This window comes from Narcine bancroftii, chromosome 1 (genome assembly GCF_036971445.1).
Source record: "Narcine bancroftii isolate sNarBan1 chromosome 1, sNarBan1.hap1, whole genome shotgun sequence".
Taxonomy (NCBI): domain Eukaryota; kingdom Metazoa; phylum Chordata; class Chondrichthyes; order Torpediniformes; family Narcinidae; genus Narcine; species Narcine bancroftii.
In genome coordinates, this window is record NC_091469.1 from 445287283 (window position 1) to 445301657 (window position 14375).

At 39.1% G+C, this 14375-nt stretch overlaps 1 protein-coding gene across 6 annotated transcripts in view; it reads right to left on the reverse strand.

Annotated features, from left to right (window-relative positions):
• Positions 1–14375, reverse strand: part of zeb1b (zinc finger E-box binding homeobox 1b) — a 138480-nt gene that overhangs the window by 26104 nt on the left and 98001 nt on the right. For 5 of the 6 annotated variants that reach the window (XM_069914480.1, XM_069914476.1, XM_069914479.1 and 2 more), the window contains exons 2-3: positions 13054–13260; positions 7940–8002 (exon numbers count right to left, since the gene is read on the reverse strand). In XM_069914480.1, the coding sequence (XP_069770581.1) occupies positions 7940–7961 (22 nt within the window). In that variant the 5' untranslated portion in view covers positions 7962–8002; positions 13054–13260. The remainder of the gene's footprint in view (positions 1–7939; positions 8003–13053; positions 13261–14375) is intronic. The other variant, XM_069914477.1, reaches the window with a different exon arrangement.

The following is a 14375-nucleotide window of genomic DNA, read 5'->3' on the forward strand; positions in this document are numbered from 1 at the left end:
GTAAATGCTATATTGCTGTCACTGCTCCAGTCGGACACCCACTTGTTTTAAAAGGTCACCAATCATACCGGAGCCAAAGCAAAGCAGAGTGAGCTGCCTCAGTGACTATCGCCCCGTAGCACACTCATATATTGTAATGAAATGCTTTGAGAGATTGAGAATCAACTTGTACCTAAGAAAAGACCTGGACCCAATGCAATTTGCCTATTGCCGTAATTGTTCCACAGCAGATGCATCTCATTGACTCTCCTCTCAGCCCTGCATCACCTGGACAACAGCAGGCTGCTTTACATCAATTGCAGCTCAACTTTCAACACCATCATCTCTCCAGTACTGGTCAGCAAGCTTCAAAACATGGGCCTCTGCACCTCCCTCTGCAACTAGATCCTTGACTTTCTCATTGAAAGATCACCGTTGGTAATAACAGCTCCTCATTATCAACACATACACATCACAAGGATGTGAGCTTAGCCACCTGCTGTACTCTCTCCACACCCATGACTGTGTGGCTAAGCACAATTCAAATGTCATCTGCAAATTTGCCAATGACACCACGATTGTCAGCAGAATCACAGACGGCAATGAGGAAGCGTACAGGAGTGAGTTAGATCAGATAATTGAGTGGTGTCACATCAACAACTTTGGACTCAACATTAGCAAAACTAAGGAAATGATTATGAACTTCAGGAAGGAAAAATCAGAGTACAAACTAGTCCTCATTGAGGAGTCAGCAGTGGAGAAGGTAAAGAGCAACAAATTACTGATGTCAACATCTCTGAAGATCTATCTTGGAGCAACCATGTCAATGAAATGATGAAGGCGGCTCACCAGCAGCAATATTCCGTTGGACATTTGAGATGATTTGTTACGTCACCCAAGACTCTTGCAAATTTCTACAGATGCACCATGGAGAGCATTCTTACTCAGCCAGCACCATTATAGGCATTAGTCTTCACTCCATTAAGGATATCTTTAAGAGACGGTACATCAAGAAAACAGTCTCTATTATTAAGGACCCTCACTACCTAGACCATTCCCTTTTCTCACTGCAACCATCAGGAAGGAGGTACACGAGCCTGAAGATGCACCAAATATTCCAAAAACAGCTTCTTCCCCTCCGCCATCAAATATCCGAAAGGACAATGAACCTAAAGACACTACCTCATTTTTTTCCTCTTTTTAGCATTCATCATTTATTTTTAAATATTGCATTTAGGGACTGAAATTTATAGCAATTTTTCACTTGTAAATGTCAATACTGCTGCCCAAAGCAACAAATTTCATGATACATGTTCGTGACAATCAAACTCACTCCGATAATATGTGCCTCATTTCTTGCACAGCCAATTCCATATGAAGAAATAATTTAATCCAAACAAAATTGCCTTGAAACTGTTCAACTGCGAAGATTCATGCAAAATTTCTGATTCATCAAATAAGTGAAAGTTGAACACAATGTCCACACATTGACTCCAAGTTTCCATTGGATTCTGCATTGTGTTGAAACAGAACTCCTATCCCATTTCACAAGCATCAACATAGATGCCTGAAAGGAAATGATCAATTTTCTCACTCAACACAGGAAAGCACTCTGCATGCAGCTCAAATGTAGTTTGAATGCAAAGAAACTTAACCTAAGAAATTGCATTGTTATTTTCTGACAGAATACAGCATATTTCCAAGCCTGTCAGTTTTAATAGTGTCTAACAAAAGGGAATTGGATATATAATTGAAGGATTAAGAAGATGCAAAAGTATGGGGTAAAAGTAAAGAGGGGTGGTGATCATTAGATTAAGTGGATTCTTCTATGAACAATCCAGACTCCAAGGTCTCCTTGTATGCTAGATTGGTTTGTGTACAAAAGATAAAGGCCACATGAGAACATCTGTGCAACAGTCCATTTGGTAATGTAATATTATTTTTCACATTTTCTCTTTTCACATTCAATATGTAAAATAGTTGACTAATTTATTTCAACAATAGATTCATAATTGTAGAAAAAGCTATCAGTTATACCAAGGAGCTCAATTTAGAATCACCCAGCATTCAACTGCACAGCAATGGGCCCTTCAGCCCATGTGTCTGCCCAGAACATGATGCCCAAATTAAAACGTGACTGCTTGAAGACCCATATCCTTCTGCACTCTGCAAGCTCATGTATCGAGACAGAATACAAGAAATAGGAGCAGAAGCAGTCCATCTGGCCTGTAGAGCCTTTTCTACCATTTAAAAAGATCATGGCTAATCTGGCCTTGGATGGCTCCACTTACCCTCCTTTACCCCATAACCCTCATTTTGCCTGCTATGCAAAATTTTAATCTGATACTTAAATATAATTAATGAGGCAGCCAAAGCTGTTTCCTTAGGCAGAGAAATCCACAGATTCACTTCTCTATAGGAAAAGCAGTTCATCCCCATCTCCATCCTAATCTACTCTCCCAAATATTAAGCTTTGTCCCTTGTTCCAGTCTCACTTACCAGTGGAAACTACTTTACTGCCTCTATTTTATCTATCCGTTTCATAATTTTATGTTTCTACAAGATCTAACAGAATATCAGGGTTATATGTGATGACATAAAATATCATAGAACAATACAGCTCAGTACAGACCCTTCAGCCCTCAATGTGGTACCAATCTATATATTCCTTCCTAAAAAAAGGTACTAAACCCTACTCCATAGCCCTATATTTTTCTTTCATCCATGTGTCTGTCTACGATTCTTTTAAATGCCCCCAATGTTTCAGCCTCTAACACCATCCCTGGCTCTCTATGTTAAAAAAAGTACCCCTGATGCCTCCCCTAAACCTCCTTCCTCAACTTTGTACATACGTTCTCTGGTGTTTGCTGATCTGCCCTGGGAAACAGGTGCTGCCTCTCATAATTTTGAAGGCCTCTATCAAGTCTCGCTTCATTCTTCTATGCTCAGAAAAGTCCCAGCTCTGCTAACCTTGCCTCGTAAGACTTGTTTCCCAATCCAGGCAACATCCTGGAAAATCTCTTCTGCACCCTCTCCATAGTTTCCATATCCTTCCTATAATGATGTGATCAGAACTGAACACAATACTCTAAGTGGGTCTTACCAGAGAATTATAGAGTTGCTACATGCCCTGTCTACTCCTGAATTCTATCCCTCTATTAATGAATCACAACATCCTATAGGCCTTATTAACTATCCTGTCAATCTGTGTGGTAACCTAGAGGGATATATGGATTTGAACCCCAAGGTCCCTCTGTTCATGCACACTTTAAGTAACTGACCATTAACCCTGTAGTCAGCCTTCTGGTTTGTCCTTCTAAAATGCATCAGCTCACATTTATCCAGGTTGAAATTTGTCTGTCACTTTTCTGCCCAACTCTGCATCCTGTCTATATCCTCTTGTATCCTTTGTCAACCTTCCACTCCATCCACAACTCCTTCAACCTTCATGTCATCCACAAACTTAAGGATGGACTTCTACTATGATGAAATGCTTTGAGAGGCTGGTCATGGCCAGAATTAACACGTATCTAAGCAAAGATCTGGACTCATTGCAATTCGCCTATTGTCACAATACCTCCACAGTAGATGCAATATCACTGGCTCTCCACACAGCTCTAGATCACCTCGAAAACAGCAATTCATATACATGGCTGCTCTTCACTGACTACAGCTCGGCCTTCACTACCATGATTCTATCAGTGTTGATCAAGAAGCTACAAACTCTAGGCCTCTATACTCCACTCTGGAAGTGGATCCTTGACTTTCTCATCGGAAGACCACAGTCAGTACGAATTGGAAACAACCTCTCTTCCTCACTGATTATCAGCACAGGTGCTCCCCAAGGACACGTCCTTAGCCCACTGCTCTACTCATTATATAACCATGACTGTGTGGCCAGGCACAATTCCAATTCTATCTGCAAGTTTGCCAATGACACCACAGTTGTTAGCAGAATCACAAACGGCAATGAGGAAGCGTACAAGAGGGAGATGGATCAGTTCATTGCATGGTGTAACTACAACAACCTTGCGCTCAATGTCAGCAAAACTAAGGAGATGATTGAGGACTTCAGGAGGAAGTCAGAGGAACATGACCCAATCCTCATCGAGGGCTCAGTAGTGGAGAGGGTGAGGAACTTCAAATTTCTAGGTGTCAACATCTCCAAAGATTTGTCCCGGAGCCTCCATGTTGATGCAATCATGAAGAAGGCTCGCCAGCGGCTATACTTCGTGAGGTATCTAAGGAGTTTTGGTATGTTTCAGAACACTCTTGTTAACTTTGACAGGTGTACCGTGGAGAGCATTCTGGCTGGTTCCATCACTGTGTGGTATGAAGGCACCAACTCTCAAGAAAAAACTCCAGTTGTTGTTAACTCGGCCTGCAACATCACAGGCACCAGACATCACTCTATCAAGGACATCTACAAGACGGTGTCTTAAAAAAGCAGCCTCTATCCTCAAAGACCCTCCACCACCCAGGCCATGCCCCCTTTACTCTGCTACCATTGGGGAAAAAAGTTCAGGAGCCTAAAGATGAGCACTCAGTGGCATAAGGACAGCTTCTTCCCCACTACCATCAGATTCCTGAATGATCAATGAACCAAAGACATTGCCTTACTTTTTGGGCACTATTATTTTAATAGTTTTGTCATAAGATGGTTATAATATGAATGTTTGCCCTGTGACGCTGCTGCAAACACACCAAATTTCATGACTTGTTCACGACAATAAATTCTGATTCCACCTCTTCATCCCCGGTCATTTTTAAAACTTACAAAGAGCAGGGGTCCCAGAACAGATCCCTGCGGCACCAACCTCTCGGCAGAATACTTTTCTTCCACTACTATTCTTTGCTTTCTTCCTACAAGCCAATTTTTTATCCATACATCTAATTTTCCATTGATCCCGTGTTTCATAACTTTTTGGATTAGTCTCTCATGGGGGATCTTGTCAAATGCCTTGCTAAATCCATGTAGACCACATCTACCACCCTGCCTTCATCAATTTCTTTTGTTACCTCTTCAAAAAACTCAATTAAACTCATAAGGCATGACCTTCCCTTCACAAATCCATGCTGACTATCCTTAAGTAAACTGTTCTTCTCCAAATGTTCATAGATCCTATCCTTAAGAATCCTCTCCATTAATTTACACACCACTGTACCACTGGTGAATAATTCCCAGGATTCTCCCTATTATCTTTTTCAAACAAGGGGACTACATTTGTCATTCTCCAATCTTCCAGCTCCTCCGTGTAGCCAAAGCGGATTCAAAGATCATAGCTACTGCCCCAGCTTTCTCTTCTCTCTCTTCCCACAGTCTGGCCTTGGGGACTTACCAATCTTGATGTTTTTAAGAAGATACAACACTTCCACCTCCTTAATCTCCATGCTGTCCAGCACACAGGCCTGTTCAATTTCAAACTCAGCATGATCAAGGTCCTTTTCTCTTGTGAATATAGACTAAAGTATTCATTTAGGACCTCCTCCTCCTCCAGGCACATGTTACCTCCCTTCCCCTTTATCAGCCCCACCTTCATTCCCGTCATCCTCCTGTTCTTCACATAAGCATAGAATGCCTTGGGGTTCTCCTTAGTCCTACACGTCAAGGCCTTCTCATGCCCCCTTCGAGCTCTCAGGTCTTTACTTAAGCCCTTCCTGTTCCTATATCTAATGTAACCTTTCTTCTTCTTCTGCTCGACTTGTTGACTGACCTGTTTCATCATCCACGGTTCTCTGTTCCTACTATCTTTTCTATGTCCCAGTGGAACAAACCTATCTTTAACCCTGCTCATGGACCCTAACCTTTCTCCACATTACCACTGTGCTCCCACCCTTAAACATCTGTTTCCAATTTATTCTTGCCAATTCCTGCCTCATCCCTTCATAATTAGCCCTTCCCCAATTAGCCACTTTCCCAGTTTGACTGCTTTTATCCTTTTCCATAGCTATGCTGAAGCTAAGATAGTTGTGGTTACTCACTAAAATGCTCCCCCACTGAGAGGACAGCCACCTGACTAGGTTCATTCCTCTTATATGTTCTCTGACAATAAATCAGAATCTGAAATTTGAATCTGGAATCTGAAGATCTCCTCTCATTCTTCTGATTTCCAGCATGTATAGTCCCAGACAAGCCAATCTTTCCTCGCACTCTACCACCTCATCTCCAAATCAACTTAGTGAACTTACTCTGTATTTCCTCCAAAGTCAGTATATCCATTTTCAAGTACTCCATCTACCAGACCCTGGCCCACACACTTAACCTATCTATATCTCTCTGCAGACTGTGCATTGTCTACACAATATGCTTTTCTGCTTAATTTGCTGTCATCCTCTTTCGAATAAAACAAACATATAGTGAGCAGGTGGAGCCTAACACCAACTTCTGCAGCACTCTCCTCACCATTGATTGTTAACCTGAGTTTATCCCAACTCTTTGCCTTTAATTCATTAACCAATCCTCTATTCATGCTGTTGCATTATGCCCAACTCCATGCATCCTTATCTTATGGATAAGTCTTTACTACTGCACCCTCATGAACAATTTCTGGAAATCTGAGCTTTCCCCTATTCCTATCCACTGTGCTCATTATATCCTTGAAGAATTTCAGTAAATTTGTCAAATACAACCTGTCCTATGCTGCATTTGCATTATGGAACAATTTCTATCCAGGTCTATTTCTTCCTTCATGATAGCTTCAAGCATTTCCTTGACAACAGCCTCTTCAATGCTAGTAACATATCTGCTGGGTCCAGGTACCAACTACTGCCTAAACAAACCTGTCTCATACATCTCCATAAAATTATTTCCCCCCCTCCCCCCACTTTAAATTCATGTCCTCTAATATCTGACATTTTTACCTTGGTAAAAAGATTCTGACTCTATCCCTATTGATGCCTCTCATAATTTTATACATTTCTATCATGTCTCCCTCAGCTTCCTATGCTAAACAACCCAAGTTTGTCCAATCACTCCCCATAGATTATATCTTCTAATTCAGGCAGCATCATAATAAATAATTTCTGTTCCTTGTCCAAAGTCTCCACATCCTTCCAGTGATGGCACATTCAGAAATGCACACATTTAGCACAAGGGCTAACCAGTTTTATATAGCTGCAACATGATTTCCTTACTCTTGTACTCAATGCCCAACCAAGCATATAATCTTTACCACCCTATCTACTCACATGGCCACGTTCAAAGACTAGTGGATCTGAACCGCCAGATCCCTATGCACATTTGTGTATTGTACTTGTAAATTTTCTTGTTTAGCTCACTTTGCAAATCAATGATTAAATGAGTCCTGCCATTAACAGCATACATACATCTTGTATTTGACCTCCCAAGTGCAACATCTCACACTTGTCCCAATTAAACACCATCTGCCCCTTCTCTTCCCATGCAAGTCTATTAAAATCTAGATTTTTAACAAGTCTATATCCTGCTGTATTCTCTGATGGCCCACAACATGTACACCCACGACATGTACACAACTCCACCAATCTTTGTGCCTGCAGTTAACAGCCTACCTCCATAACCCTCTCTCTGTGATGGGTATGTTCCAACCAATTCAGAATCCAAGCTATCAATTTTCAGTGGATTCCATGCATCTGCACCTTGTGGATCAGACTACCATAAGGAACACGGTCAAATGCCTTACTGAAGTCGACACAGGCAACATCCACTGCCCTACTCTCATCCACTATCTTTGTCACCCCTCAAAAACTTGATCACAAAGCCTGCCTCTCACAAAGCCATCTAGCTATTCCATACTTTTCCAAATGTATGCAAATACTACCCCCAAGTATCCTTCCTAATAACTTCCTTACCACTGATGTGAGGCTTGCCAGGCTAATAATTTCCTAGATTATACCAATCTTGCTGAACCACAGCAAGATCATTAAAAGCAGTACACACATCAGGTTGGTTATTTACCCCTCGTAAATAGTTAATATGTACCTGCACAACCATCACCGAGCATCTGAGCTTCAGGCCCCAGGTTGTCTGCATTTTCTTTTCTTCCTAAAAGGCAAAAATAAATTGGTCTCAAAGTCCAAATAAAATTTAAATTAAAATATGCAATATATTTTACCAAATACTCTGTTCTGATAAATACCCAGTCAAGATGAAATACACAAGTTTCTAACAGCTTCTGAGGAACTGTGCCTAAGCCTGGCATATTTCATCTGTTTATTCCATTTCTTATCATTTTATTGTGCTGTTACAGAAAGGATATACATTGCATCAGCTTCAGAACAGTTACATTCTTCCTTGCATATACTACCAAGTCACAGAACAACTTTACTTCATAACAATGAGCACAGACATGACAACGAGCCAGATTTTACACTTGTCAATTGCCAACTTTTACAGTCCGCTCTTCCTTAAAGCAGACTGCCAGTCATGATCATCAACTGTCAGGTCAGCTCCCAAGTCTCTGAGAAGGCAGCTGACACGCACCACCTCTGGTGCAGCATTGAAAGCTATCAAATGTCTGTGAGTGCCTCTGATATTTCAAGTTTCAAAAATAATCATAAACCCATTCAAAACACTATTTAAAAATATAACCCCAATAAAATGAACTTAAATCAACTGTTTAATCTTTAAAATAAAATAATCTTGCACTTGCCCTTCTGTTCAGTGGTTTCTTCCCAAAGAAATCAATAGGGCTAGTGCAGTTCCATGAGGCAGATTTCAAAAGCACAGCTGAAGTTTCCACTTTCCATTAGATCCAAGAGACCAGAAATTGAACAATGAATGAAAGGCAGTCCTGAACTTTTATCCAACAAGTCAGTAAAAGAGAGCAGTTAAGAGTGGGATTGCAAATTATACTTCCATGCCACTGTGCTTTATTATTCATAAAATGTGGAAAATTATGTATTTTTGTATTCCTCCATTACACTTGTGTGCTTCTGGAAGAAGGATTGAAAACAACTTTAGGTACTTAAGTTGCAGCATGAATAGACAAAGCCATTAATTTTTGAACAGTTTTAAATGAACAATCATATCCTCAAATCTTGCAAAAATTACAATTTAAATTTGGTGTAGGTCTTTGGATATTAATTTTTGCTTATTCTCTTGACTTTCCTCAATGTAAAGCAGGCATTTATTTCTCTATATCACTGCTCTTCCATGATGCTTTAAACAAATATAACTTAAATGCAAATATCCAGATATGTAGCTATTTTGTAATCTTCAGAATAGCTCATAAGAGAACCCAGAAAAATTACATACTATGAAATAGACCCATATGAAACCATTTCATCCCAGCTGCTTCCCCTTTTTTCTCCTTAAGATGAAAATATGAAACGAGATCTAAAGTTTTATTTTTGATGGCTCATTTCATACGCTATTACCAGTTATTTCAGAGAATGATCCTCAGGATACATTTTGTTTTATTATCCTTCTCTGTTACCTTTCTCAGTGCTTGAAATGGCAAATATGGGTTTACCAAACAGGAGTATAACTGAAGGTTTTTCTGCCGTTTATCAAAATGAAAAGCAATCATTCAGCTTAGTATTATTTTTCCTCACATTCCCTGCATTTATTAATTCCCTTAATATCCAGAAATCTATCAACTGCTGTTGCTTTCATTCATTCAGCATTAGAAAATTACGATGGTTTGCTTCCCTGAGTGAATACATTTCTCCCCAACTCAGTCTTAATTGCCTTACCATTTATTCTGAAACTGTGTCCCAGTCCTAAATTCTTTAGTAGTGAGAAAAAAAATCATCGCTGTATCTAGCCTGCCAAGCCCCTTAACTACATTTTTAAGGTTTCCATAGGATATCCCCTCCCCTGAATACAGTTGCAGTCATTTCTCATGGGGGAAAATTCACCATTCTCAGAACCAGTCTAGTGAATTTTTGCTGTACTCTCTCTTAGGCAAGTACATCCTTTTCTGGATAAGGAGACAAAAATGTCTGAAATTCTTCAAGACTGGTCTCACCAAGGTCCTCTAGGCACCCTTATTCTGAAAATAAACCACAATGAGGGCTAATGTGCCTGCAGCACCAACATGTTGGGTCTTCAGTGATTTGTGTACATGTGCACCCAATTCCCTTTGAACATTAACATCATCCAATCACTGAACATTGAACAAATATTCTGCTTTGTTCTCTTATTCTTTGCCATAGCTTGGTACAATTCAGAGACTTTAATTACAGAACAGTCTTCACAGAAAACTATTATACCAATGAAACAGATTCATAGACAATTTTATTGATACCACTATTTTCAGGCATATTTAGTAGTTTAATTTTTCAAACTATAAAGGTGAGGTTTAAATATCCATTCTCTTGAATATAAATGCATGCTTTTGAACTAGCAGTTCAATAAAACCAAAGCACAATCAACTAAAAAATAATTCTAAGAATAAAGTTACAGTATATATAGATTTTTACATTGAAAACAAAATCAAAATGCAACCTTTCTGAGATCCTTGTCAATATTTCAGAACAACCCGAATGAACTTTTTCTTATTGTGTACATATTTGCAATCTTGATAATTTCCATTATTCAAAGGTATTTCTTGGAATTTTTCAAGACTGCAATGGGAACATTTATTGGGCCAACTTAGCTGAAATGGAACTGTGAAATGGCACGCAAGTGCTTTTTGTGCCTCCCACAAAGTTTCCACACAAGGTGGTAGAAATAACACTAATTTATTTGTTGGTATGTGAAATATATTCATGCCAGACAACTTCAATAATTACTCAACGCATGTTACAGAATCAAAGAGAGAGGGCCCATCACGGAAGCATACATAAAAATACATTATATTGTAGGAAATCCAAATTCAGAATTAATACAAGATCACCCCAAGCATTAAATGGTTTATTGTCACATATACCAAAATACAGTAAACAGCTTTGTTTTGTGTGCTACCCAAGCAAGTCAATTCTTACAGCTGATAGTGCATTAATAACAAATAAAACATCAGTGAAGGAAGCAGTGTTACAATAAATTAAACAGCACAGGGTATGGAGAAAAGTATAATTAAAAACAGCAGAAGGGGATCATCTTTTGCCAGCATCAAAGAGCCTGATAGAAGCAGGAAAATAAACTGTCCGAAAATCTGAAGGTTCATGTTTTCAAGCACGTGTATTTTCTGTCCAATGGAAGTCGGGGGGAATGGGGGGAGAAAGCATGACCAAGATGGGCTGAGTCCTTTATAATGTTATCAGCAGGAGGTAGAAAAATAGATGATGGAGGGAAGATGGGTTTGCGTGACGGTTGAGTTGTATTTACCACTCTCTGAAGTTTCTTGTTCCAAGCAGTGATGCATCCAGACAGGATACTTTCTATGTTGCATCTGTAAATGTCGATGAGAGACCTCAGGGACATGTTGAATTTCCCAAAGTTGAGTCGTTAGTGCACTTTGTTGGATGTAACTTCAATGTGTTTGGACCAGGATAGGTGGCTAATGATATTTACTTCTAAGAACTTTAGACTCTCCACTATCTCCAGCTTAGCATTGTTGATATATACAGAGATAGGTGTTCTCCTAATTTCCTGTAAACAATGACCAGCTCCTTCATTTTGCTAACATTAAAGGAAAGGTTGCTATCCTGACACTATTCCACCAGACTCTTCATCTTCCTATTTTACTCCATCTTGTCATTGCTCAAGATCTGGCCTATGGTATATTGGCATCATCTTCAAACTTTTGGTTGGAATTAGAGCAGTATTTCACCAGTCATGTATGTAAGGAGTATAATAGATAGCTGAATATTCAACCTTGTGGAAATTGGTTTTCAGGATTATTGTGGAGGTGATTCTTAACCAATCCTCCTGCTTGTGGCTTACAAGTCAGGAAGTCAAGAATCAGTTGGCGAAGGAGGTGCCGATGCCTGTTTTGGAATCTTAGGATATGTTTGCTTTGGACTATGGCATTGAAGGTAAAGCTGTACTCAATAAATTCAAGTTTATCATCTAACTGTACATATGCAACCCAACAAAATAACATTTCTCTAGACTACCCTGCACACATATACACAGTACATAATAATGACATACAAGGCTGACAAGAAGGCTTGAGTTAATGAGGGCCATGATAAAGCTAATAAAGCATTTCTTAATGATAGGCAAGTAAAAAGTAAAACTGTTTTACTTCATTTTACTTTTACCAGGCACATTGTCTTGCATTACTTTAGCACTGGAATAATAGTGGAATTCTCAAAACAAGTGACAATTTTAACTTGTAGCAGGAAGATGTTAAAGATTTGCACTTTATCAAGGCACAGCTATGGACTCTATAAGGACCAGACACTTTGATTCTAATTCTTAAGTTGCATGCCCTCTTGTGATTTCAAACTATATTCTTTACACTAATTTGTACAAAATGAAACTAAAATAATTTAATCTTAAACAAATTTACATATACTAAATCTAGTGGAAGAGTATGATTTATGAAAATTGTGTGCCATTTATTGGACTTTGTCAAATTTCAAAATGGCTGCTGGTTTGAAAAAAATCCTTGTTCCAAATTACAAAAAGACAGTCTGCTAAATTTAAAAAAAAGTAATTACATCCTTCACTGCTAATTCTTTACAATTTCTTTAATTATTTTTCCCCTGAAAGCATCAACTCACTTCACTGCTAATTCTTTACAATTTCTTTAATTATTTTTCCCCTGAAAGCATCAACTCACTTCCACATAGGAACATAATAGCTCTGCTGAAGTATACCAGATGTAGTTTTGAAAGGCGAGGCTAAAATAAGAAAGTGATGGACACGTGGTAGGAATTATAAAGTGCCTGTAGCAGTTCAAGACTTTCACAGAGCACAGACACTTTGTGAAAGCTGTAAACAAGTCTCAGAAGCACTCAAGGATTTTACTGATAACTCCTTCAAGTTCAATGCAAGTTTAATCAGCTGCTCTTTGATTATCACTCGAGGTCAGCAGCATTCAAAATGAGCACACTTCTGTCCTTGCAAGCTTGTTTACCGATTTTCTAATGTACAATCTTTGTGTCTGCATTTAACTTTCAAACAAGGTGAAATCCAAAATGCTTCTAAGAAAACTCATGGAAAAGAAAAAATGACTAAGTACTGCAATTAAAAATACTGACCTGCATCATTTCCCCAATCAGCAATCTCATTTTCTTCATCAGAATCATCCTTTCTTGGCAATACTGAGCATTTTGTTGGCAATTCATCCTCCAGTGCATTTGTATCGCAATCGCCAACATCAGTCACACTTTCATCCTCCACAATATGCAATTTATCTTCATCATCTGTGTCTGAACTTGCTTCAACGACATTGTTATAATTGGTAACTGTAAAACAAAAATTGATTGTTCTCAACTTTTGATTCATGACACAGTCAAAATGCATCCTCGAGTTCAACTTTAGGTTTATTGTCATGTGGACTGAGGTACAGTGAAAAGGTTTGATTACCATATCCTTGAAATTAATCCACATAGAAGTACAGCAGAGTAAAGCACAGTGCAGAGAGTAGGGTTACAGTATTTTAGTATTTAGATGAACATTTAAAACACCAAGACACTCATGGGTATGGGCCAAGTCCTGGAGAGTGGGATTAGCACAGATAGGTATTTCATGGGTACAGATACAGTGGATTAAAGAGCCTCTTTCAATGCTGTATGACTAAAACAGAAGAGCGAATCTAAGGAAAGCATCCAGCTGGAACAATATTTTAAAAATCTGTGCTGACCACCTTACCAATGTATTCACAGATATCTTCAACATTTCACTCCAGCAAGGTGTGGTACCCACCTGTTTCAAACAGGCATCATTCATACGGTGCCCAAGAGTGTACTAACATGCCTTAATGAGTATCCCCCAGTAGCATTTACATCACTGTGATGGTGTGGGGGCATGGACAAGCAAAAGTCTTAGATGAGTTTTGACTGAGCTCTCCATGAAGAGTATCATAAAGATGGTTAAAATCTTAAAATTTCACCAAAAAATGGACAAAACAAGTACTAAGAAATGAAGGCAGCCGAGAACAAAAACTGAGGAAGGTTCTACACAGCCAGGAATATCGAAAGGGAGTGGAGTAAGAGTGGCCTTGGGATAGGCAGAGCTGGGGAGTTGTGAAAAGAACTAAATATTATCCTGGAGAAAATGGAAAACTTGAGCAATCGATTTGCAGGCATTGAAACTGTAATGAGAGACATGTCCGAAATAATGACTGAAATTAAATAAATCGTTGAAGACTTAATGCAAAGAATGAACCAAGCAGAAATAGACTTGGTAAAAACACAAGATAAGCTAAAATGCTTTGGGAAAAAAAGATGTAAAGAAATGGGAGTCGAAGAGACAGGGCCTGCTAGGCAAGATCGACCACCTGGAGAATTTTAGCAGTTGAAACAATGTTCAAATGATCAGACTGAAGGAAGGAATCGAGGGAAGAGATCCCATGAACTTC